We start from the raw sequence: 25,251 nt of genomic DNA on the forward strand, positions 1-25,251 counted from the left end.
ATACAACATAATAAGGATTAGGTGCAAATGGCATATTAGCAAACTGTGCATTCATATTCTGTGTAGACATAGCATTTATAGGCATAGAAGGCATGGCATTCATGTTGGGAAAATGAGATGGCACGGATGTGGAAGTAGGCATGACGGTTTTGCAATTAACAGACAAATGCTTTACTACCACACTTGACACAGATTTTTCTTGGAGCATATTTATCAGGTGTGTAGTTGATGCTTGTTAATTCCTACTTTACCATTTCTATTGTTTTTCTTTTTAGCCTCTGTTTTAATCTTAATCTTTTCCAGTCTATCACTCAATTGTTTAACAGTCATATGACCAATATTAGCCTTTTTCTCCTTCTTCACTTGACTGAATTCTCCTGGAACAAAATTCTTGGAAACTGATCCAATTTCTCATTTAACTTGACAAGTTTGGCTTTACTCATAGGCTTGCTCACAGTCGACGGATGAGGATTTATATCACTCGACGGATAACCTTTTTTGTTATCCGACGGATGACCCTCATCATCCGTCGACTTTACATCTGTTAGCAATCCTTCAACCAAATTGGATTCCAACTTCTCCTTATTCTTCTTCCAGGCTGTATCACAAAAGGACTCAATACCTTGAACTTTGGTGATTTGAGCATAAACATCTCTAGATGTTTTCCATGCCTTAATCACGTCATGTTTCGTTCAAGCTGCTTCTTTAAGATATCTTCTTTCTTCAAGGACTCAGTTAATTCATCCTTAGCAATTTTACACTCAATTCTTAATTTTCAAATTCAATGAACTGAGACTCTAGCACATTATTCCTCTCACTTAAAAACACATTGTTTCTTTGATTTTAGCATTTTCTAGTAAGAGACTTAAGTGTAACACGCAAATGATATAATTCTGTAGACATGTCATTTATGGCATCATTACACTCAGCTTTAGATAAATGTGCAAGGTTAGTGGTGATTACCTGATTACTTGAAGAACTTGTCTCTGTTTTATCAGACTTGCCATTAGGGCTAGATTGACATAGCTGACACCCTCATCCTCATCCTGACCATCTGATGCCCAGTCATTTTTTTGTGTAATGAAAGCCCTTTCCTTTTGTTTGAGCAATTCAAAATATTTCTGTTTATAATCCACAGGCTCAAACTTTTTCTTGCTGAAATCTGACTTTCTACACTCACTGGAAAAGTGCCATGCCAAGCCACATTTGAAACATTTAAATTTTGATTTATCCACCATGTTTCTATTTGGCTTAGCTGCTCCAAAGTTCTTCCTAAACTTGAGCTTGGCAAATCTTCTGGAAAGAAATGCTAGATTCTCATCAATATCTTCCATGTCATCTTGGCTCAAAGAATCTTCATTTTCTGCTACCAGCCCTTTGCCCTTGTTTCACAGACCTTTGAAGTTGATTCAACATCTTCCATCTTCATCTCCTTCTCTTTCACTAACTCAACAACTAGTGCAATGGATCCTCCTTTCTTCTTCTTCTCTCCATCCTCTCATCTTGCTCTATTTAAACTCATAAGTTTTCAGGATGCCATCAGTCTCTCCAAGGTAAACTCCTTGAAATCTTGAGAGTTCCTCAATGAGACTGTCATAGGTTTCCATTCCTTTGGAAGATATCTAAGGAATTTAAGATTGGAGTCTTTTGTCTGATAGACCCTTCCATGCAACTTCAGAGCATTTAATAGTTTTTGAAACCTACTAAAGATGTCAGTGAGAGACTCACTTTCTTCACTATGAAAATGCTCATATTATTGAATGAGTAGCTGCATCTTATTTTCCCTTACTTGCTCAGTGCCATCACATATAATCTGTATAGTATCCCAAACTTCCTTGGCAGTTTTGCAATTGATGATGTTGTCAAACATGTCACCATCAACTTCCATTGCACGGGATATTCATGGCCTTCTTATCTTTCCTGACTTTTTCAATATCAGGATCAAACCATTCATGCCTTGGCTTGGGGACTGATGGCTCATTTCCAGTTGCAGCTCTCATTGGTACATGAGGGCCTCTCTCTATGCAATATACATAGGCCTCATCTTGAAAAAGTAAATGGAGATGCATTTTTACCTTCCAATGATGGTAATTATCTTTATCCAGAAAAAGAATCTTGACTCCAACATCCTTCTTGTTCATCTTGCTGTTTGTTGTGATCTTTGAACGCTTTGTTTATCAAGAGCTTGCTCTGATACCAATTGTTAGTCCCTAACAATGCAACAAGAATTACAGAAGGGGGGGTTAAATGGAATTCTTGAAAAAAAAATTTGGTTTAAAAGTGTTCTAACTTAAAATATATATCTGTGTGAATTGATTTGCAAAGTGCGGAATAATAACTTGGAATGAATCAAAACACATGTAATTAAAAACACAAGTCTTTAAAAACTTTCTGGTGGATTTGAATGTATCCACCAGAGATATATATTATATCAAGAGAACTCTGTGTAGCAAGATTTTCTCACAGCTGCTTACAAATATGAACAACTAAGTTGTAGAGAAATGCTAAAAATACAGCTTACAAATGTTTCTCTCAGAATTTCTTGTTTAGTGTTCTTGTTGTTCTATTTGCTACTTCTTGGTTTATATATGACCAAGATTACAAAGTAATAAGACAAGATAATAAAACAAAACCTATCAAGTCTAATACTATGCTTCTTCATTACTCTATTCCAGCATCTTTAAATATCTTCATAATACCATGGAAATGGCAATGCTTCTTTGTTCTCTAAAAACCCAGTTGAATAGGCTTCCACATTCCTTTTGCATACACTCAATGCCTGTGACTGTGTTGTCACTGTCAACTGAAGTTTGAATTGATTATCCGTCGGGTTGCCTTGTTGATCATCCGTCGAGTGGCATTGTTGTTTATCCGTCGGGTAGCTATTTGGCACTTGACTTCATTTCATTTATGTAGAATTATAAGACATCATCTATGTACAATTAATCAACCTATTCTGCATATCTAATTAAAGTCAACATGACTTGAGTGCTACTACTGAAACTAAACAAGGTGTATGCAGAAATGTGCTACAGACTCATTATTACATAATCTACTCACTCGATGGATAATTGATCATCATCCGTCGGGACTATATTGAGTCATCCGTCGAGACTATATTCCTTATCCGTCGAGTGCTACATTTTTCACTAAGTAAAATCTACTAAGGTGTTTTGTTAATGAAATCATCAAGTACACAACATATTCACAACATAATGTATTAGTTGGATAAGATACAATGGGTTATCTGTTGGTTCCATGTCGGAATTGAATAAATTTGAATTTATTAATATTTTGGGTTGTAATATATTTATTCTGGTTGGTAGTTGTAATCTTATCTCAAACTTAATCCTGTTTAGATCCTGTTATTATTTAATCGGGTTTTATTATATATGTTGTTATTATTAGTTTAATGGTGTGTGGGTCCTCATTTCCTAACCCCGAGATTGAGGGCGTCACAATGTGTACGAATTTGATGGTGAGTAATCAAATGAGCATGACCCCTCCTTGTCAAATAAATGTTTTTGTGTGTTGAAAATAATTTGCAAGAGCTTCGCGTTTTTCACTGTTGGAGAGATATAATTCCAATTTACATCTTTTTGATTATATAGTCTAATAGCTTGGAGAGAGGGAAACATGTAAGTGGCTGAATATTGGCCAAGTAAATTGATTTTACAGCTTGCACATGTTGTCCACTTGCGCCTGTACCATTCCTTTAGTGTGTGGCACCCGGAGTGCATGTTCAGCACTTAGAATCTTCAAGTCCATGCAAGTTGTGCCTCCTAGGTACCAAGGAAGAGTGTTGTTATGCCTAGAGGGGACCAAATGACTTTCGGGGGGGGGGTGTCGAACGACAGGTGCATGTTTCTAACAGCGATCACACTTCTTCATATACTCTTTGGCATCGACCATCATCTCTGGCCAATAGAAGCCTAAACGGTTATCTTATGAGCCAGTGCTCTCTCCCCCAAGTGTTGCCCACAGATACCTTCATGTACTTCTTCAAGAGCCAAGCGTGCCTCATCGGGCCTGAGACATCTTAAGTAAGGAACTATATAGATTTTTTATATAAAATCCCATCTATCAAGGAGTATCTCAGTGCTCGAACAGCCAACTTCCGTGCTTCAGTCGCGTCATTTGGCAGCCAACCAGTTTGAATATGGGCCTTAATGGGATCTATCCATGAAGTCCCCAGCCCTATAGGAGCTACGAGCTTAACATCAATACTTCGTGTCTTCAAAATGCGGAAGTATACGCTTCCTGGACTTTCCCTAATCTCAGACGAAGCAAACTTTGACAATGCATCTGCCTTAACATTTTCCTCCCTTGGGATGTGCTCAACATGGCACTCATCAAATTGAGTCATCAAAGCTCTTATTAGGCGGACACACTTAGCCATCGTATCATCCTTTGCCTCAAACTCTCCCTTTATCTGGGATATGACAAACTTCGAGTCTCCACAGAGCTTCAAGTTCTTGACTCTTAGTGTCCCTGCTAGGCCGAGGCCAGCTATCAGAGCTTCATATTCTGTCTCATTGTTTGTGGTTGGAAAGTCTAATTTCATGGCATATTCAATCAAGAACTCATCGGTGCTTTGCAAAACTAACCCTACTCCACTTGAATTTGTTTTCGATGCTCCATCAAAATAGAGAACCCAATATTCCTTCTCCTTAACACCCTTTTCTTTGTCCCCCTTATCAACTTCCTTGTCTTGAACTTCCTTGTCTTGAGGTATAGTATCTTCCTGCCCCCTGACTCCTTGGTTGGGTATGGTACATTCCACCACGAAGTCAGCCAATGTCTGGGCTTTTATTGCCGTTCACGGCTTATACTTGATGTCAAATTCTCCCAACTCTATTGCCCACTTGATCAGCCTCCCACTAGCCTTGGGACTATGAATAATATTTCTCAGGGGCTGATTTGTTAGCACCTCAACTTGATGAGCCTGAAAGTAAGGACGCAACATTCTTGAAGCCATTACCAAGGCTAAAGCAAACTTCTCAATAGTTGAATAATTCAACTCAGCTCCATGTAGAATTTTGCTAACATAGTATACGGATATCTGGATTTTAGTTTCCTCCTTAACCAATACAGCGCTCAAGGCATTTTCTGAAATAGCCAAGTACAAGTATAAAACTTCATTCAGAGCTGGATTGGCCAACAACGGGGCCTGGGCCATTGTTATGGATTAAAAACTAATATATATAATTGCTGTATTTAATACTAAGGAACGTGAGCTTTGAGGCTCGATTTGACTGCTCTTGTGTTTCGTGACTCAATCTGCCTTAACAAGATGCCTACGTACCTTGCTGATTACCAAGGATCAAGTCAAAAACGTAGTTCTGATTTGTGGGGTGAGGCCCCTTATATAGATGTTGGGAGTCCTTGAATTGGACTTGGTGTAGGAGACTTGGTGGACAAGCCTCTGAATTAGGATAGACTTAGGAGTCCTAGGAAGTAGGATGCTGATTCCTTATCCTTTTAGGTCCCCTTGAGGCTAATCTATAAGGATTTATATCCTTATCGGGACTCTTCTCAATAGCTGATTTTTCCCTTATTAATTAATTACGAAATTAATTAATAATCAGGGCTTTTGGGCCTTTTTTATTCCACCAGGCCTGATCTGGTCCATCAGGCTTAACCTTTCTGGTCTGAATATTATACATCTTATTATTGGGCCTAGCAGCCCATTAATTATAAAATCAGGACTTATTATCCCTATCATTTGCCCCCCAACTTTTGGGAAACATTGATTAGGTTTCGCGGAAGTTAAATCTATTCGTTCCCTTATAGGGTTTCGTTTTGCGTAAAGTGTGGAGCGACCTACACATTTACAATGAATCTTCCTTTTATTCAGAAATTATCTTAATTTCCAGGAATTTTTCCCCAATTTTCTGGGATTTTTCCTAATTTTCTGGGATTTTTCCCTAATTTTCTGGGATTTATCCTTAATTTCTGGATTTTTCCCTTAATTTTCTGGGATTTTTCCCCTAATTTCTGGATTTTTCCCTAATTTTCTGGGATTTATCCTTAATTTCTGGATTTTTTCCTTAATTTCTGGGATTTTTCCCTAATTTTCTGGGATTTATCCTTAATTTCTGGATTTTTCCCTAATTTTCTGGATTTTTCCCCTAATTTTTGGGATTTATCCTTAATTTCTGGATTTTTTCCCTAATTTCTGGGATTTATCCCTAATTTTCTGGGATTTATCCTTAATTTCTGGATTTTTCCCCTAATTTTTGGGATTTATCCTTAATTTCTGGATTTTTTCCCTAATTTCTGGGATTTATCCTTTAATTTTCTGGATTTATTCCTTATTTCTGAAAATATTAACATTTTTCAGAAATTATTTTAAGGAATTTCCTTATTTTCTGGATTTTTTTTTTTTTTTTTGCAATTTTCGACCAGGAATCCATTCGACCAGGATCCTGGTCGAATTAACCTTCTATCAGCCCTGGTCGAAGGATTTTCGAGCAGGAATATTCGAGCAGAGGTCCTGGTCGAATTTCGGCCAGGATTTTCACCCCCCCCCTTTTTTTTCTTTTTTCTTTTTTTTTTTCGAATAGGATTTTCTCCCCTTTCGGTCAGGATTCTTGTTTTCTGACCGAATTAACCCTCCTTCTAAGCCCTGATCGAAGCAATTTCGATCTCAAGAGTTTCGATCTGGATTTCTGTACACTTCCTGGTCGAATAGGTCCAAATCCTGATCGAAATAAACCTTTTCTTCAGCCCTGATCGACAGAATTTTAATCTCAACTCATTCGAATAGGATTTTCTCCCCTTTCGGTCAGGATTCTTGTTTTCTGACCGAATTAACCCTCCTTCTAAGCCCTGATCGAAGCAATTTCGATCTCAAGAGTTTCGATCTGGATTTCTGTACACTTCCTGGTCGAATAGGTCCAAATCCTGATCGAAATAAACCTTTTCTTCAGCCCTGATCGACAGAATTTCAATCTCAACTCATTCGACTAGGAATGTAATGCAAGTCCTGATCGAATTGGGTCAGGATATCAACCTTTTATTCCTATTTTCCTGGGCCTTTATTTGGGTTTTGTTTTTGGGCTCTTATTCTCCAATTAATTAGGCCCTTTTCTGGGCTTACCTTTTATTGGGATGACCCCTGCCCTAAACCTGGGTTGGATTTGTTGGGCTGATTTTTGGGCCTATTTTTTCAACAGGGCTTTGGCTTCATGGGCCAGATTTAACCCCTTCTTTTTTTTTTTTTTTAAATATAGTGGGCCTTATCCTGGGCCTCCCACTTTTAATTATATAGGCCCTTTTCTGGGCTCGTTTCTTATTGACCATCTTTTCCACAGGCCTTTTAATTGGGCCCTAGTTTTGGGCTTTTCAATTTAATTTGGGCTGACATTTTGGGCTCAAACTCAGGCCCATTGCTTTTAGCCGGGTTTTGGCTCAAATTTCTGACTTTCCAGAACTTCTATGGCTCTCTTTGGATTCTTCCAGAAATTTCCGTAAATATCTATTTAATTTAAATTTCGTTTCTGGATCCTTCCAGAACATTCTTTTCTTGGGCCCAAATTGGCTTTTCTAGGCCCAACTAGCCTTCTTTGTGACTATATAAGAGTGGGATGGGAGAGTGGAATCCTCACACCTTCTCATCTCATTTCTTCAATCATCCTAGAAATTTCTAAATTCCTCCTCTCTCAAATCCCCTCCTTTAGCCTTCCAAGTCTTTTCCAGTCTTTACTAAAATGGCTGACAAGAGTTCCGAGAGGGCGGCCAAGATAGCCTCGGCTTCAAAACGAGGTAAGGATATCGAGATCCGCTCTTCATATATGTCTTTAATTGATATGATTAACACTAGGGGGGATGAATATCCCTCCACTGCACATCTCGACTCTTTTAATCATTGTAATACTTGGCACAACATAGACTTCAATAAACTAAATGCTCGTTATAACGTCCTTCCTCCTCTTAGATTAGTTCCAGTCTCTGGTGGTGATCGTACTTGCCACTGGAGACCCGATACTCTTTTCATTTACACAGATGCCCTTAATGCTGGGCTTAGGTTTCCTTTTCACCCCTTTATTCCTCATCTTTTGGCTGATTTACAAATCAACCCGTGTCAGCTTCCTCCAAACGCCTGGAGGAACATTCTATGTTTTATGGTCTGCTGTCTTAGGGAGGGCTTTCCTCTTTCTGTAGCTGTTTTTAGGAAAGTCTTTCAGTGTTACAATAGTTCTTCCAGTATCTGCGGCTGGGTCTATGTCAAGCAAAGGCCCAAAAGCAAACATATCTTTAACAGTGCCTCTATTCCTGATAATAATCAAAATTGGAGGAATAGTTTCGTCGGGTTACGTTGGGAGAATGGTGACTGGGGCACACTTTTTCGATCTTCCTTTGGGAAGGTCAGTGATGGTAGCCTCAAATCCATTCACTTAACTCCTGAAGAAACTATTATTTATAATGGGCTTACTCAGGATGATGGCACGACCACCAGCTGGACTCTCTTAGAGGAGTTTTCCCTGATTCATGTGGGACTATCCTCTGTTTCTCAACAGGGTATTTTTCTTCCCTTCTCAATTTTACTTCATTTCATGCATTATTAACTTCACTTATTTTGTCCTTTGCTTTGTTTCAGCTGCTAAGGAGATTAACGAGGACAATGTTCCTTTGGTTGAGGAAACAGCTAGGATGAAGAAAGCTCGGCTCGCAGGCCTAGACACCCGGGGAAAGGCCACGGAGCCTATCTTTTTGAAGAAGCACAAAGAGCCTATAGGGGAGGCCTCAACTGAAGGAGCTGGAGGCCATGGTACTCCTATCACTGCTGCTGCCCCTACTGCTGCTGCCACAGGCGCCTTTCAGCCTCTCTGGGGATTCCGCCGAGGGGACACCGTAGTTGGTTCCACGAAACATGCTTGGGATTGGTCTTACCATAGCGTGACCCCCAAGGATTTTACTGATGTGGTGGCCACCCCTGATCTTGAGAGGATCAAGCTCATGGGAGCTCAGTCTCTGGCTTCGGTATGCCTTCTCTTTTTTGAACTTATTTTTCGTTCTTGTAGCATTTTCTTGCCTTATACTTTGTTAATTGCTTTGTTTCAGTCTAACGCCTATTTTCAAGGCGCTGTGAGGCAAGCCGAATCATGGAAGCGGGCTTCTGATAAGGCCGATAATGCCCTCAGGAGGCAACAGAAGAAGTACGCTACCCTGGAGAAGAAGCTCAAGCGCAAGGAGGAAGAACTCGGAGAGTCTAACGCCGAGCTGGTGGTACTTCGGGCGGAGAAGGATAAAGCTATAGACAACTATCTGGACTCGGAGGAGTTTGCCCAATCCATGAGGATTCGGGATGATTCAGTCTTTCCTGGGTTTTTTAGGACTGGTTGGGACACGGCCCTTGGGACCGTGAACGAGGCTTGTCCTGATATTAACCCGGCGGACTATATCTGCCCTGATGACGAGGCTTTGCTACAGAGGTTTCGTACCCGAGTAGTTGTCTCGGACCATGTTCCTCAGGATCCACTCCTTCCTCCTCCCGAGTCTTCTTCCAGACCTGCTGAGGACGACAGCTCTTCCTCCTCCTCCGAGACGACAGAGACATCCAGCGAGAGTGGAGAGGACGATGATATGGATGCCGAGGGTACTTCAGCTCCTTAGAGCTTTTTCAGCCCTGCGTGGCTTGTTTTTTTTATTTTCGAGACTTTATTTATCGAACTTTTGTAACATCTATCAGATCTATTTCATTTATCACCTTTTATGCTTGCATCCATGCATTTGATTTTTATTTGTTAGGCCACAAACATACTTTGAAGAACTCATGAATTTCATAAAATTGTCTGGGATTCGTCCCTTACACAAGTCTTAATAAACTTCGTAATAAAACTAGAACATATAAATCCTAAGCAAGCAAAGCTTCAAGGTGCTTTTCAACCTACTCGCCATCCTGACGAGTGAGAATCGTATCCGGCTTCCCTACACATAGTAAACCTTCAGGTTTTGTGCATGCCAAGTTCTCGGGACTTCAAAACCATCCATAGTCTCTAGCTTGTAGGTTTCTCTACCTTGAACACTCTTGACTCTGTACGGCCCTTCCCAATTCGGGGCAAGCTTCCCTTTTTGTCCTACACCAGATGCTTCTATCTTCCTCAAGATTAGATCACCTTGTTTAAAAAACCTTTCTTTAACCCTTAGGTTGTAGTAGAATGAAGCTTTTTTCTGATATTCTACTATCTTTGCATGTGCTTTATCTCGCACTTCATCAATTAAATCCAGGGCTAATCTCTGCCCTTCCTCATTTTCTTTCTCATCGAAAGCCTGAATCCTTGGAGAGGAATGTGATATCTCCACGGGAACTACTGCTTCAGCCCCATATGCCAACATGAAAGGAGTTGCATCTGTCGTGACTCTACAAGTAGTCCTGTAGGCCCATAATATTGGAAGTATCTCATCTACCCAATTATTTCTTGACTTCTCGATCCTCTTCTTTAGTCCATCCAGGATTATCCGATTTGCTACCTCTGCTTGTCCATTGGCTTGCGGGTGAGCCACAGAGGTGAATCATAACTCAATTTCATTTTCTTCACAATACTTCTTGAATTCCTCATTGTTGAATTGTGTTCCATTGTCAGTGACAAGGATACGGGGAATTCCATATCGGCACATAATGTTTTCCCACAGGAATTGTGCAACCTGCTTAGTAGTGATTTTGGCCAAGGGTTTGGCTTCGATCCACTTGGTGAAATAATCAATGGCTACAATCAGAAATTTCCTTTGTGCCGTGGCCATAGGAAAAGGCCCTAGAATATCCATCCCCCACATGGCAAAGGGAATAGGCGAGTTGATAGAGGTCAGCATCTCAGGGGGTTGTCTAACAATTGGTGCATGCTTCTGACAGCGGTCACACTTCTTTACATATTTTTGGCATCAGCCATCATTTCTGGCCAATAGAAGCCTAAACGAGTTATCTTATGAGCCAAGGCCCTGCCCCCCAAGTGTTGTCCACAAATACCTTCATGCACTTCTTCAAGAGCCAAGCGTGCCTCATCGGGCCTGAGACACCTCAAGTAGGGAACCACGAAAGATCTTTTGTAAAGAATCCCATCTATCAAAGAGTATCTTAGTGCCCGAACAGTTAACTTCCGTGCTTCAGTTGCATCACTTGGCAACCAACCGGTCTGAATGTGAGCCTTGATGGGATCAATCCATGACGTCCCCAAGCCTATGAGAGCCACTAGCTTAACATCTATGCTCCGTGTCTTCAAAACACGGAAGTACACTTCCTGAACTTTCTTCAATCTCAGACGAAGCGAACTTTGATAGCGCATCTGCCTTAACATTTTCTTCCCTTGGAATGTGTTCAACATGACATTCATTAAATTGGGGCATCACAGCCCTTACTAGGCGGACATACTTAGTCATCGTATCATCCCTTGCCTCAAATTCTCCCTTTACCTGGGATTTGATCAGCTTCGAGTCTCCACGGACCTTTAAGTTTTTGACTCTAAGTGTCCCAGCTAGACCAAGGCCAGCTATCAGGGCTTCATACTCTGCCTCATTGTTTGTGGTTGGAAAATCTAACTTCATAGCATACTCAATTAAGAACCCATCAGGGCTTTGCAAAACCAACCCTGCTCCACTGGAATTTGTTTTTGATGCTCCATCAAAATAGAGAACCCAATATTCTTTCTCCTTGTCATTCTTCTCCCTGTCCCCATTGTCGACTCTCTTGTCTTGAGGTATGGTATCTTCCTGCCCCCCGACTTCTTGGTTGGGTATGGTACATTCCACCACGAAGTCAGCTAGTGCCTGGGCTTTTATGGCCGTACGTGGCTTATACTTGAGATCGAACTCTCCCAACTCTATTGCCCACTTAATCAGTCTCCCACTTGCCTTGGGACTGTGAATGATATTTCTCAGTGGCTGATTTGTTAGCACTTCAATTTGGTGAGCTTGAAAATAAGGACGCAGCTTTCTTGAAGCCATTACCAAGGCTAAAGCGAATTTCTCAATGGCTGAATAATTCAACTCAGCACCATGCAAAATTTTGCTGACATAGTATACGGGTTTCTGGACTTTCAGTTCCTCCTTAACCAACACCGCGCTCAAGGCGCTCTCTGAAACAGCCAAGTACAAGAATAAAACTTCATTCAGAACTGGCTTGGCCAACAACGGGGCCTGGCCCATATACTTCTTTAACTCTTCAAATGCCTTCTGATTTTCCTCACTCCATACGAAGTCTTTGATGTTCTTTAGTGACTTGAAAAATGACAAGCACTTGTCTCCTGACTTGGAGATGAATCGTCCTAACGCAGCAACCCTTCCTGTAAGCTTCTGAACATCCTTAACAGTTTTTGGTGGTTCCATGTCCAGGATTGCCTTTATCTTATCCGGGTTAGCCTCAATTCCCCTCTTTGAGACCATCAGTCCCAAGAATTTTCCAGATCCTACTCCGAAAGCACACTTCGTAGGATTCAACATCATCTTGTGGTACCTCAGGACCTCGAGATTGTTATTCGTGTCCATCCTTTTTGGGATGTTAATGTTCCGTTTTGATGTTGTTGTGTATCATGTTACAGATTTAGTAATTTTTCTAAGAAGGATTTCTATGGTATTTTGGCAGATCCGTAAGATTCGCATCAAACCTGGGACGATGGTGTTTATTGTAAGAGATCACATTTCACAACAATAAATTGTTCATATTTCTGAACATTAGACTACATATGATTCTTATCTGAATGTTAATTGTGATGCTGCTATATTCACAAGTGGTGTATGTTGAATTGTTCGAGATGTCATTGTAATGATTTTTAGATTCAAAAATTTGCATATTCAATGTATTAAGTGATCTGAAAATAAAATAATTATTTGTTTAAGTTGTTTTTGTTTCACAATCAAATTGCAGTTCAAATTGCAGTTGACAGTTTGGAGGTTTGTTTTGGGAGCATTATATTGTTTTAATGAATCTTTGATTCGTTCGGAAAAAAAAAATCAATAAATCATAAATCAATATCTTAATCAATTAGTTCCGATTCCCGAAATCATTTAACAGGCTAATGATCGATAATGCAATTCTAACAATAGCTTCTCCATTAGTATAGTTGACTCTCCCCGTAACAGTCTCTATAAAGAACTCCAGAAAGTAAATTAAAAAAATCAGAATTAAGGCCCCAAATGTCACTTTCTGGAGTCAAAAGGCCCTCAATGTCACTTTTTGAATTTTTGGCCCCAACTGTCACTTGAAAACGACGTTTCGGGTGAAAGTTTTAAAAATAGACGAAAAACGCAGTCTCGTGTTGAGTTTTTCCATAACAATTTTTTTTCAAATAAAAGGAAAACGCAGTTTCGTTTCGTGTTTTTCTTCAAAAACGTGGTTTCAAACTGAGTTTTTGCTGAAAACGCAATTTCAGAATTTTTTTCGGTAAAAAACGCAGTCTCTTCTTGAGTTTATGGATATAAAAACGGCGTTTCAAAATGAGTTTTTCGTAAAAACGCAGTTTCAAACCGAGTTTTTCTCATGATGCAAAAAAAATAAATAAATCAAAACACAGATCCAAAATGAGTTAATATGAGAAACTCATCCTGAGATTGCGTTTTACCCCATAAACACGAATTGAAGTTGCGTTTTCAATTTTTTTTTTTTTACAAAAAAAATCAAAAAAAAAATCAAAACAGAACACGAAATCGCGTTTTTCATTAATAACAAAAACTCCACCCGAAACTCTGTTTTGGAGTGATATTTGGGACCAATTATTGAGAAAGTGACAATGAGGGCCATTTAAATAAAAAAGTGACATTTGGGGGCAAACGGCCGTCAGTGGTATGCCGTTTGTTGGTTGTCCCGCTCTTTAATTTCTCCCCTCGCCCAAAATTAGAAAGAAAAATCTCTCATTTCTCTCTGTATTCCATGGACACTGAATCAGGTAAATTTCACAAACCCTATTTATATCTATTGTTTCAATCACTCCTATACTACAATTTTTTTAATTAATTGTGTGTATATATGTTTAAGCAGTAACTGAATTCTTGGGATGCGTGCCTCTGCTTCAACGACTTCCTCGCTCCTCTCTTCACAAAATCTCTCAACTCGTTTCCGTTATGAATTTCGGTACTATTATTTTCTAGCCTGTATTTTCTGTTTCTGTTTTCGTTTTTTCGGAGTTTTCTCGAAAATTAGTTTTGTTTGTGTGTTTGATCCTTTTTTTGTGTTACGACTGTTAAGCTGAGCTGTCTCATTTTGTTTTTTATGTTAATTAGAAGTATTTTCGACTCGGTTTACGTATTAGTGTTTGTTGTAATATGTTTCGGGGAAGGAGTAGGTGTTGGAGATATCGAGAATAAGAATGAAAGTGTTTGGATGAATATTGGCGTTAGATTGCGGTTAATCTGGTTTATGATGTTGATGAAAGTAGGAATGCTTGAAATGTTGGTGTAGCCGGATAATCATTAAATAATTGAGTGAAGCTAAATATATATAATATTAATTTATATTATTAAGTATGATAGTTAAATTATATAATTATTTATTTTATGAATAGTAATTGATGAATTGATGGAGCTGCATGGCTGTATAAAAATTGAGAAAAAGTCGATTTTAAGTGAATAGTAACCAACTCCGTTGATTCAATTGATGAATTGATGAATGGATGCTCGTAACGGGTGCGTATGCTCTTACAAAGAGGAGTTCGAATATTCTTGAATCCACAGATAAGCTGGAGGTTTACATTAATTGAAAATGAAATGTTAATGTCTCTTTGTAATAGAGAGAATGCATATTCAAGATAACTCTAATTCTATATAGAAATCGTATACCTCATAGTAATTTAGACAGAATTGCTTATGCTGATTTACCTAGCGTTCATGCTGAAATTCGTGTGAAGTGTTTGTCAGCTGTCCGAACAAATTCGTGTGAAGTGTTTGTCAGCTGTCCGAACAAAGCTGCAGCATTTTGATAGAAAGTTTATGACACCCAATCTTTGTGTCCTTATTTGCTTGTTCTGAAGTACTGTGCACTAAATCCTTTCGGAATAAATTGAAAGTTGAAGTCCTTTTCTGGTCAATACTATCATATGCACAACTCCAAGCACAATGTGAAGTCATAAAATAATATTCAGGTACACCATCTAGGATCGAAGCTGTCAGTATATTTTTTAATTGCCTGATCTCTATTTGTACATAAAGCTGTGAGTAATTATTTGGTACATGATACCTACTAATTATCTTTATTATATGCTTTGCCTATAATCTAGTTGCTTGAACTTTCGAAACTGGTTAATTTTGTGCGTGCGCTGTAAATTGCGAACCCTCAGATGTTAAATAGCTCAAGTGTTTTCTGTTACATGTATCTTGTTTTATTAACACTAATAATCAGATTGCTGGTTTGTTGTGATTTGGTATCTGCTATTTGAAGATCGTGGAGACTACATTGTCCGAGAAGGAGATTCTGTGGATGGAACCTACTTCATATGGGAAGGGGAAGTAAGTTACCTCTGATTTTTAGCATTTAATAGATTTCTAGTCTGACCTCACTTACATATAATAATATTATTGTATAGGCAGAAGTTTCCTCAGTCCATGACGAGGATGAAAGTCGTCCAGAGTTCCAGTTGAAAAAATATGATTATTTTGGTCAAGGTGCGCACAGCTGATTTAAGTATATATTTAGTCACATAATATATAGCTAATCAATGTCTTTTGGCTGTGTTTCTTATATGCATTTTCTTTTTGAATAAATATTAATGTAGAAAATAAATCTGCAAATCCTTAAATACTGTTGAAATTCTCTTTCTGATGTGAATTTGAGTAGTAAAGCTTGTGCATATTAGCTGAAAGGCCTGGACCTTATGATTCACTTAATATTTTTAAAGTTTCTGTAGCTGCCACTGAACTTGTCAACTAGTTGCAGTCTTTGAGACAAAAAGGAGAATAATGCTGGCAACATAAATGATGGCGTACATATTGTGTCTTACAGGAAAATATGTTGTTTTCTGTCCTACAGTTATGTCTTCTGGTGCACAATCGTCATAAGTCTAGTATTTTTTTTAATCCTTAAAAGATATAGGCCAAAAATCCAAATTGCAATTAGTGGATGTAAAACTTTCAAAAGAGTGATTCCATATTGCTGCGTCCATTAGAGCTGTTTAATGATCTTCATACCATATTTAAGCAATAATCTTTTATATTGTTAAGAAATCAAAATCAAAGAATATCATACAGTTTTTTTCAGGCGTGGAAGCATCTGTGCAGCATGCAGATGTAGTTGCATTGACTAAGGTACCTAAGAGTCACATAATTTTGCTCGTAGCCTATGCCTTTAAGGAAGTTTTAACAAGCTTCTAGTACTTTGCCTGTGGTGACAGCTAATTTGCTTGGTGCTGCCTCATGAGCATTCTAAACTGCTGCAGCCAAATTCTATCTGGAATGCTGATTACTCGTCTGAGGCATGTTCACTAGTTGAGCAAATACTTCACTTGAAACCTATTGAAGTATGTTTTTGCATGTTCTTGTTTGGTAATTTGTCTTTTATCAAATAATATATATTTCCCATTATAATCTCTTTACAGAAAATGTTTTTATGGTGTTACATTTTTGTTTGATACGGTGACAGTGACAGTTCTTAGTGCATGCTTCCACTGATCTATATTTTCTAAAGCAAACTGGATGTTAAATCGAGGATTTTAACGTACTTGTCATATGCATTCTCCATCTATCATTTTTAGTTATAGTTAATAATCTTACTTAATAATCCTAAGATTAATAGATTTTAGATGTAGCAATGTTTTTTCCAGGTCAATTGTAATTGTTTAATAATAGTACTTTGTAATGATAAGTTGATGCATTCTGATACTTTATCTATAATTCCTGTTTTTGATCAAACTGAATTATGGACCTATTGAGTTGTTTCAGTGGAAAGGGCTTGTAGTTCTGTGAGATTTTCTTTGTCATTTTCCTATTTTATATTTTCAGCCTTCTTGCTGAAACTTGAAGAAACACTCATTTGATATCTTTCCAAAACATTTCATAATTCCGCACATTGGATTTGGCTAATATCTTATGTTTCTGTTTAAGGTAAACATCTTTCAGGGTATAACTTTGCCAGATGCTCCAAAGTTCGGAAAAGTTTTTGGCGGACAGTTCATTGGACAGGTATGATTGGGCTCAGTTATATATTCCTGTTGGTAAATTAAAGGGGAAAAATATGAAATACGTACAAGTTCTGATTCAAACGTAAGTGAATCTTTATATAGATGCCAATCAAATTCCTATAGAATTAGAAACGTGGCAAGAATTGAGGTGCTTTAAAGTCATTGCTAATCTACAAGAATAAATTTTCTCCAACACTTGCAGAAAGTAAACTAATTTATTAATAATGTTTACTTGGTTATAGTTCAATGTCCATTATCAGACTGTGATGGTAAACTTGCTGATAATTTCCTGAAGATTTTTCTTTCCTTTCATCTTCCTGTACAGAAGTTGATGCATTAGCAATTATCTGAGCCAGTACTTACTTTTGACTTATTTCTGGCTGACAAAGCATCTCATATGTTCAATTAAGATAATTCTATAAGTTTGATGTTTGAGTTGACTTCTACTTCTATATAAACAATTTATAAGTGTCCTTTTACCACTGATGATATTATCACTTGCAGGGTCGAGATAGGTTGTACTTATTCTAATTATATATATATCTGTAGCCATAGTTGTGTTCATCACAAATTATAGAATTTTATTAAGTTCTTCGAATGCATATTGTAATTGTGTCTTTTCTTGGCAGGCACTGGCTGCAGCATCTAAAACTGTTGATTGCCTTAAGATTGTTCATAGTCTGCATGCTTACTTTCTGCTTGTTGGGGATTATGATAGTAAGACATCTGCTCAAGTGAATTGAACAAATTTTTTTCAATTATATATCTCTTATAATGTATTTTAATTTTAGACTTTGTTATCTTAGTTATTGCTATTAATTTTATAAAATTTTTATAATGACAAGACAAGACTGGTTTCTTATAGTTTCTCCGACAACTTCTCTAAGCCTCGTTTGGATTCAGAATGAGCTGAGTTATGAGTTAACTGAAGACATCTCTCATGTTTTAAGTGTTTCACTACTTTCCCCGTCATCAAAATACTAAGTAGAACATTATTTCCAACCAAGAGATTCTTTTGCAGTCTGCCTTAGTTTATTCATGGAAAGGAAGAGGTAGTAGATTAGGGATTTAAACTTGTTTCAATTTTCAGGTGCTCAGATAAGACTTCCTTTAGAGGGGTACTTGAATTTTTATAGAGTAATACTGCAACCACATGACGTAGCATAACACATATTTGCAAGTTCTTATTTTAGTGTCCTAGTGTGTGAGCGCCAAGCAGGAGTGCAAACACTAGTTACTGTGTAAGCTGGTCAGTATCTCCATTATTTACTCTATGAACCAATTTTTGTGAGTGTATGGAGCCATGACTGCCCGGTGCTTCCAGTTCCAGGCATGCAGTTTACTAGGTCTATCGGTCTGTCCTTGGTGCTAATTAAGTTACTAAGCTTAGGTGTGATTAATCACTTTTTTTGGGACGATGAATTGAATTGTTTGAAACTTACATTGATAAAGTTATTTTTGTTTTTAAAATTTATGATAGTACATATTCTGTTTAGTTATATAGCTCTGGTGGAGATAGCATTGTATGCAAATTATTTTATTAAAGTACTAGTTCATAATTTTAGATTTTGATAAGAAAAGCACAGTTTATTTTAGTTGTCATATATGTTTATCTGTAAAAATAGTTATCTCACGGCACTGAAACATCCTGTCATATTTGTTTTGATGCAACTTTAATTTGCCTCGTAGAACTGAGATGTCAATGTTCTTGAATCCCTGCACCCCGATTGTTATTTAATTGATGCACGTTACCTTTTAGCATAAAGATTCCTAATGATTATAATATACCAAATTGTCAGTTCCAATCATTTATCATGTTGATCGTGTACGTGATGGAAAAAGTTTTGCTACCCGAAGGGTAGATGCAATTCAAAAGGGAAATGTTGTGTTCTCGTTACTTGCGTCATTTCAGGTATTTAAACTGTCTCCAATAGTTGACAAACGTAAAAATAACTGTACAGATATCCATATGGTATTTGCATTTAAAAAATTGTGTTATTTATTTCTTAAGAGCCAATATGTGAGTGAATGTATTATAGATTTTCTACCTAGAGAATTTTGGAAACAGGAAACAGATGCCAAAACTTTACACTCAGACACACACATGGACTCATTTTTAGTAAGAATAGAAGCACTAGATAGGTGCCCTTAGTATTGAAGAACTGGTTAGGCAGGTTGATTGTCATAAAAAATTCTTAAAGCAAATTTAATGTCTCACTACAGTGGAGGAGTTGCCAAGTAACGAACCCAGGACTCGGGCCATCACTGTTTGCCTATATGCTTACTCAAACAATTTAGAACCTGAACCACTCAAATATCTTATTATAGTTGTTATTGGTTCCAAATTAATCAATTCGTAAATGACTTTCTAAACATCTTTTGGTTCTGTCAGTGTCTGGTGAAGTTTGTTTGATTGAAGTAACAACTCTCCTTTATCAAAAAGAATTTAATGCATGTTTCAGTTTTTTGGTCTCAGTGGATGAGTATGTTCAGTCTATTGAAGATATGCGAAGATTAGGATTTGTGATATTTACTAATTTGTGTTCTGTTGATGCCACTTTATGTCTTTAAAGTTTGCTCCAATTGAAATATTGATCACATAATATTGAAACAAAATACAAAAACTACTCATCAGATACAAAATTATACACTAGTATACAAGAATTATTAAGGAAGCTTTAACTGCTAATTGCAGCGAAGCTATCTTGTGTTTTCTGTAGCCATTTAAAATTTTGTGTGTTACTATTCTGTCAAGGTTGATAAGGTGTAGATCAGATTGTTTGTCCTCTATATCAATTCCCTTCTTGTAATGATAGCTATTTATCAGCAGTTTTCTGGAAAAAAAAAACCCAACTGATTAAGTGCACGGTTAGCCTAGCTTTCTATAAAGTATAAAATAATGAAGACATCTTATCTGCTAAAAGTCGGTCTATATCCTGTTTGTCTTTACACACAATTGCTTAATTTTTAGCTTTGGTGTAAAATGTATGTACCTCTCCTGAACTTGGTTGGACGTGAACTTTAAAGATATCTAAGCCACCACCTGTTTTTTCTTATACCCTTTAGTGCCTTTTGTTGTAAGCGGTTCTTCCATGTTTTCAGTTCACTTTTTTTTTCATTAAAAAGTGGAAAAAGTCAAACTTTCTAACATCCCTTACTTATCTTCCACATTGAGACACAAACGCATATCCTTTGTGCTGTTCTAATGTACCCATAAACCAAATTACCATCCTTAGACGTTTCTTCCCCATGTTCATAACTTATAACCTCCCTTTCCAAACAGATAACTGCTTGTAATTAATACATTGAAACGGATAACTTGTAAGGAAATAATTATAACAGATATGTTGTAATGTTTACAAATATTGATTTTCAGCTCGAAAATAGAAACAATAAAGAAACAAACATTTGCTATGAAGCTTGGTCAAATGAGCTTACTTCAACTAGGGTTGTCAAAAAAAAATTCGAAAAATTCGATATCCGTCCAAAATATCTGCATTCGTATCCTAAATAAAGTGGATATTATCCGTATTCGAGACAAAACGGATATTATCCGTATCTGAATCCGACAATTGCAGATACGGATACGGATATAGTAATATTCGTATCCGAAAATTTCCGAATCGGAAATTAAATATACATAATATTTAAATATTATATATATAATTTAAATTATATTTTATTAAATTTATAGTGTTTGTATGTGTATATAATTATACATATATATATTGAATAATATATTTATACAAATTTTATATAATTGTAAAAATACTAGAGACATATAAAAATATCATTTGAGTTTAATATCTTAAAGATAACAAAATTATATTAAAAAGATATATAAAAATTAAATTTTGAAAAAAATAAAATAGGCTTAAATCACTTAAATTCTTAACTCAATTTATAAAATATAATTTTTATTTTTTTACTTTGTTTTGCAATTTTTTTGAATTTTTAATATAAAAAAAAGTCTTATTTGAAAATCAGATTTGGATCCGGATATTATCCGTATCCGGATAGTATCCGTCGAATCCGGATGGGAATATTATCCTTCAAAAATTCCCGGATACGGATACGGATACGTTTTCCGAATTCGGATTCAGATAGAATTATCCGTTTGACAGCCCTAACTTCAATTCCTTAAATTAATTTTGGTGTGTACTGGTCTTGATTGCCAACTCATCTTCCTTGTTAATTTTTGTACATACAAGTTACCTTATATTTTAGGTTATTTAGATCTTAGGTTTATGTTGCATTATAAATGTCACGTATGAGTCAAATAACATCTACCAATTTGACAGAAAGAAGAGGAAGGGTTTGATCACCAGTTCGCAGTGATGCCTTCTGTGCCTGATCCAGACACGGTGAGAAAAAACATGCTTGTGTTTATATTGTTCAACTAAATATGGGCTATGCTTAGATAACTGTTTTATTGGATTGGTGATTTCTGACTATAGAACCGTGCAGCTTTTTTCAATGGAAGAGTTGCGGGAGAGACGACTAACAGATCCTCGTCTTTCCAGGTGAAGATCTTAGTCCCATAATATATATTAATAAACCCTGTAATTTGCGTAATAACTTATTTCGGCATCACTTCCTCTCCCTCCTATATGAAGTTGTATGAGTTGGTAGCTCCAAGGTTGCGTTTGCAGCAGTGTCAGTGTGAATAATAAGAAAAAGAAATCTCAAACCTTTGTTGGAATGAACATTGTATGTAATGTATGGACTATGGTTGTCATGGATCCAATCTGAGCATTAATACCAGATTTATAAGATATGGATACACTAGTGGAGATGATACTGTTACAGTAATATATCACCAGCACAAGGAATAAAAACATTAACAAAAAAAAAGATATATAATGTTAACAACTTCAACTTTAAGGCTATGTTACTCGGACTCGGCTAGAAGTGTCCGACATGGACACGTGTCCAAGTATCGGACTCGCAAACATTTTGAAAAATATGCATGTTTTGGCTTAAAATAAGTGTCCGAGTCCGAGTGTCCATATCCAAGTGTCGAGTGTCCGAAACGGGTACTCGAGGGTAAAATGAAGAGTCCGAGTAACATAGCTTTAAGGAGGCAACAAGCAAAGAAACGTCAGTGTTGGATGCCAAAGTCACAAGAATAAGGAACACCAATAAATACGTGCGATCTACTTTGACTTAAATAGATGGGCTTAACTTGTGAAGTAGCCACGAGGAACAAAATCGATCTATAGTCTGTACTGTGCCTAGGGCCCTGGTGCTTGAGATCTTAGGCTAAAATCAATTTTTACTCACTCCAGCCTATAACTGCAATCGGGCATTATTTAAATACACTATTAATTGGAGATCATCTAGCTAGTCGCAATACTAATGCTTATTCTTGGTACGTGAGATACAAGTCTATAGTTTAGTGAGTAGTGACCTTCTGTCTCGACATCCAGATATAATTTATCACATTTCTATAATCATCTATCTGTTTCTGCAAGTAAAATTTTGTATCTATTGTGAGTTTAGGTTAGAGATTGAAATCTATTTCTGAATTTCTGGCGTGCTTGTAGTCTGTAGAGAAATGGCATAAACTTTTTCAACTTTAATTCCAAAATAGTATATATATAACTTTATTCTAGTAAATTATGTATATATCATTTATAAATGAAAAATATAATATATATTTTAATCAGTAGGAACCATAGTTTCGACGTGGAATTGGGGAAGCATTGTGATAGTTTTGTTTTATGAACATGTAATCCATCTATCCCTTAATCTGTGCATGTTTAAAATATTTACTCAAACATGAACTGTTTTTATAATGCAAAGTATTTTCCACCTTAAAGTTTATGGTAATATGGCTGAGTCCTAACAGTCAGTTGTAACAGGACATACCGAAATAAAATTGCCAGTAGGAAGTTTGTTCCATATCCGATAGACATAAGGTTCTGTGAACCTAGCACTTCCACGAATCAGACTAAGTCTCCTCCAAGGTATTGCTGCCTTTCCCCTTGTTTAGTGACATCTCTTTTTGCAACAAGATTTTGTAAGAATATTTTTATGCTACTCTGTATTTAGTTGTAAAAAGATGCACTGGGCCACTACCACTCCTTATATTATATTGCAGCCAGAGGTATTGGTTTAGAGCGAAGGGAAAAGTATCAGACGACCAAGCTCTGCACAGGTAAGAATCGATTTTTATTTTATAAGATTTCGTATCTGGTTGATAAATCTTGCAAATGGTGATGGACTGATGGGAAGTATGAGAGAGAGAATTGTATAAGATTAATGGACGGCCAGAATACGCCACCTATCTACTTGGTCCTAGACAGTGGAGGAGCCTGGAATTTGGTCCAGGGGGAGTCAAAATTCATACTCCATAACGGTCCCCTGGTTACTTCTGTTATTATGTATCAAAGACACACACACACATTCGTTCAGTAGTAGTCATGTTCAATGACAGTATTGGACCACCAACACAAATCCTAACTTTCCTCTTAGTAACTTGTTCCCATGTAGAACTTCATAAGTGTTCCTGGGAAAGTATATATCTTGTAAGAAGAATATATACACTCAACTAAAATTATCTTATAGAGTATAAAGCTATACTGCTGTCAAGAACACCAGTGCTGTGATCAAAAGCAGTTGATCCAAAATTAATAGACCAATTTAGCCAGGAAATTTAATTTATTCAAGGATTGTGTTTCCCGCCTTCTCTGTATTTAGAGATCTTAGTTATATCATACAGGGCCATTTATCAAGAAGCATAATTTTTTAAAATTATAAATACCTTGTGTGTATAGAAACGGTCAATTGCAGGAATTTAAATACCTCACCTGAGGCCCGAGCTTTGCATACCTTGGTTATAAGCCAAGAGGTAACCTAACTTTAATTTGAATTATGTTTTTCTAGACTAACAAATATGTAATATGACTGCAGATGTATAGCAGCATTTACTTCGGATCTGGTGTTTCTCGGAGTAAGTTTAAATCCTCATCGAACAAAGGGTTTGAAAACATCATCTGTTAGTTTGGATCATGCGTAAGTGCAGTAGTTCTTCAACAGAATTATGAGTGACAAATCTTTGATCTCTTACTTATGCACACTGATGTTTTCACTCTGGAATATTTCTGACAAGTATAATACAGTCTGAGGTTCAGTGACAACTTCAATTTAACTATTCTAAGTTTGGAGTTGAAGCTTAATCAACATATTTTTGTGCAGAATGTGGTTTCACAGGCCTTTCAAAGCTGATGATTGGACACTCTTTGTGGTAAGGACTAGAGTTATTTAATTATATGATAATTTTTTAAAAAATTATTCTTTTGCACTCATACTTTCTTTACCGATTTTCGTGCTGATATGAAAAAACGTCATTTGCATAACAGATAGAAAGTCCTGCGGCATACAATGCACGTGGCTTTGTTTTAGGACAGATGTTCAACAGGAGAGGAGAGGTATACAAGTTTAAGATAAATGTTTGTCCCGCTCTTTTCTTTGATAGTGCTATTATTATTTTTGAGTAAATACATCTGAGCGTGTGCATGTTGATCCCTAGCTGGTGGTAACGGTAACACAAGAGGGGGTAATAAGAAAAACAAGGACCCCAGAAGATGCAATTGTATCGAAGCTGTGAAGTCATGCACGTAGGTATATGATTGAAGCCATATGCCACGGGGTTCTAGCTTTTACTTAAAGAGATACATATAATTCAAGTATTTTTATTCTTTAAAACCCAAATTGGAAGAGTTAGTAGTAATAGAACACAATAAATTTCACACCTTGAGCCGATTTGCATGCCAAGAACTGCAATTGGATGATTAGATCATAGATGTCTATGTCGGCTCTTCTGAATTACAATACTCAGCTTTAGCATTGCTTCAGTCTAATGCACATTATTGAGACTTGAGAGAGCATTTGATTGCCTTTTGTACGCACATTCTTAATTCAGCGTTCCCAACCTCCTGGGGACTCAAGGTACTTGAGTTGCCGAGGTTGTAAAATTGAGTTCTTATTACTGGTCTGATCTACTGTTGCATTTTTATCTTGCCCATTAACAAAAAAATACTGTTTACTTGGCTCATTTAAAAAGACGGTTCTTTCACCCCTTTCAAATGGACCTCTTTCAAATATATAACCATTAAGCGAGTACCATTTGGGTTCGTCAAGTAGC

The 25,251-nt window shown here is 37.0% G+C and overlaps 2 protein-coding genes across 4 annotated transcripts; both read left to right on the forward strand.

The window, feature by feature from the left end:
• Positions 1-8,655: 8,655 nt before the first annotated feature.
• Positions 8,656-12,918, forward strand: LOC141701126 (uncharacterized). The gene is made up of 3 exons (XM_074504768.1): positions 8,656-8,985; positions 9,067-9,343; positions 12,863-12,918. The coding sequence occupies exons 1-3, from the start codon at positions 8,656-8,658 to the stop codon at positions 12,916-12,918; spliced, it is 663 nt and encodes a 220-aa protein (XP_074360869.1).
• An 829-nt stretch (positions 12,919-13,747) lies between these two features.
• On the forward strand, positions 13,748-25,106 carry LOC141701125 (acyl-CoA hydrolase 2-like). Of its 3 annotated transcripts, none has more exons than XM_074504765.1 (17): positions 13,748-13,880; positions 13,973-14,065; positions 15,368-15,435; positions 15,513-15,591; positions 16,184-16,230; positions 16,317-16,442; positions 17,026-17,103; positions 17,732-17,819; positions 18,902-19,014; positions 21,404-21,466; positions 21,570-21,625; positions 22,967-23,071; positions 23,206-23,262; positions 24,018-24,119; positions 24,303-24,351; positions 24,467-24,535; positions 24,637-25,106. In XM_074504765.1, the coding sequence occupies exons 1-17, from the start codon at positions 13,865-13,867 to the stop codon at positions 24,712-24,714; spliced, it is 1,287 nt and encodes a 428-aa protein (XP_074360866.1). In that variant the 5' UTR covers positions 13,748-13,864; the 3' UTR covers positions 24,715-25,106. The 3 variants fall into 3 exon arrangements, with proteins under 3 accessions (XP_074360866.1, XP_074360867.1, XP_074360868.1); XM_074504766.1 differs by having other exon boundaries at positions 16,317-16,397; XM_074504767.1 differs by lacking the exons at positions 13,748-13,880; positions 13,973-14,065 and having other exon boundaries at positions 15,363-15,435; positions 16,174-16,230.
• The last annotated feature ends 145 nt before the right edge of the window (positions 25,107-25,251 follow it).

The sequence above is a fragment of the Apium graveolens genome, unplaced genomic scaffold (genome assembly GCF_009905375.1).
Source record: "Apium graveolens cultivar Ventura unplaced genomic scaffold, ASM990537v1 ctg3385, whole genome shotgun sequence".
Lineage (NCBI taxonomy): Eukaryota > Viridiplantae > Streptophyta > Magnoliopsida > Apiales > Apiaceae > Apium > Apium graveolens.

Excerpts from the sequence above, each read along its gene's own strand:
- LOC141701126 (XM_074504768.1), top strand. The coding sequence starts at position 8,656 with ATGAAGAAAGCTCGGCTCGCAGGCCTAGACACCCGGGGAAAGGCCACG. Across the intron at positions 8,986-9,066 it reads GAGCTCAGTCTCTGGCTTCG|TCTAACGCCTATTTTCAAGG; the intron begins GTATGCCTTCTC and ends GCTTTGTTTCAG. Across the intron at positions 9,344-12,862 it reads TCCTGGGTTTTTTAGGACTG|TTCAAATTGCAGTTGACAGT; the intron begins GTTGGGACACGG and ends ATCAAATTGCAG.
- LOC141701125 (XM_074504765.1), top strand. Across the intron at positions 19,015-21,403 it reads CGTTACTTGCGTCATTTCAG|AAAGAAGAGGAAGGGTTTGA; the intron begins GTATTTAAACTG and ends CCAATTTGACAG. Across the intron at positions 21,626-22,966 it reads ACAGATCCTCGTCTTTCCAG|GACATACCGAAATAAAATTG; the intron begins GTGAAGATCTTA and ends CAGTTGTAACAG.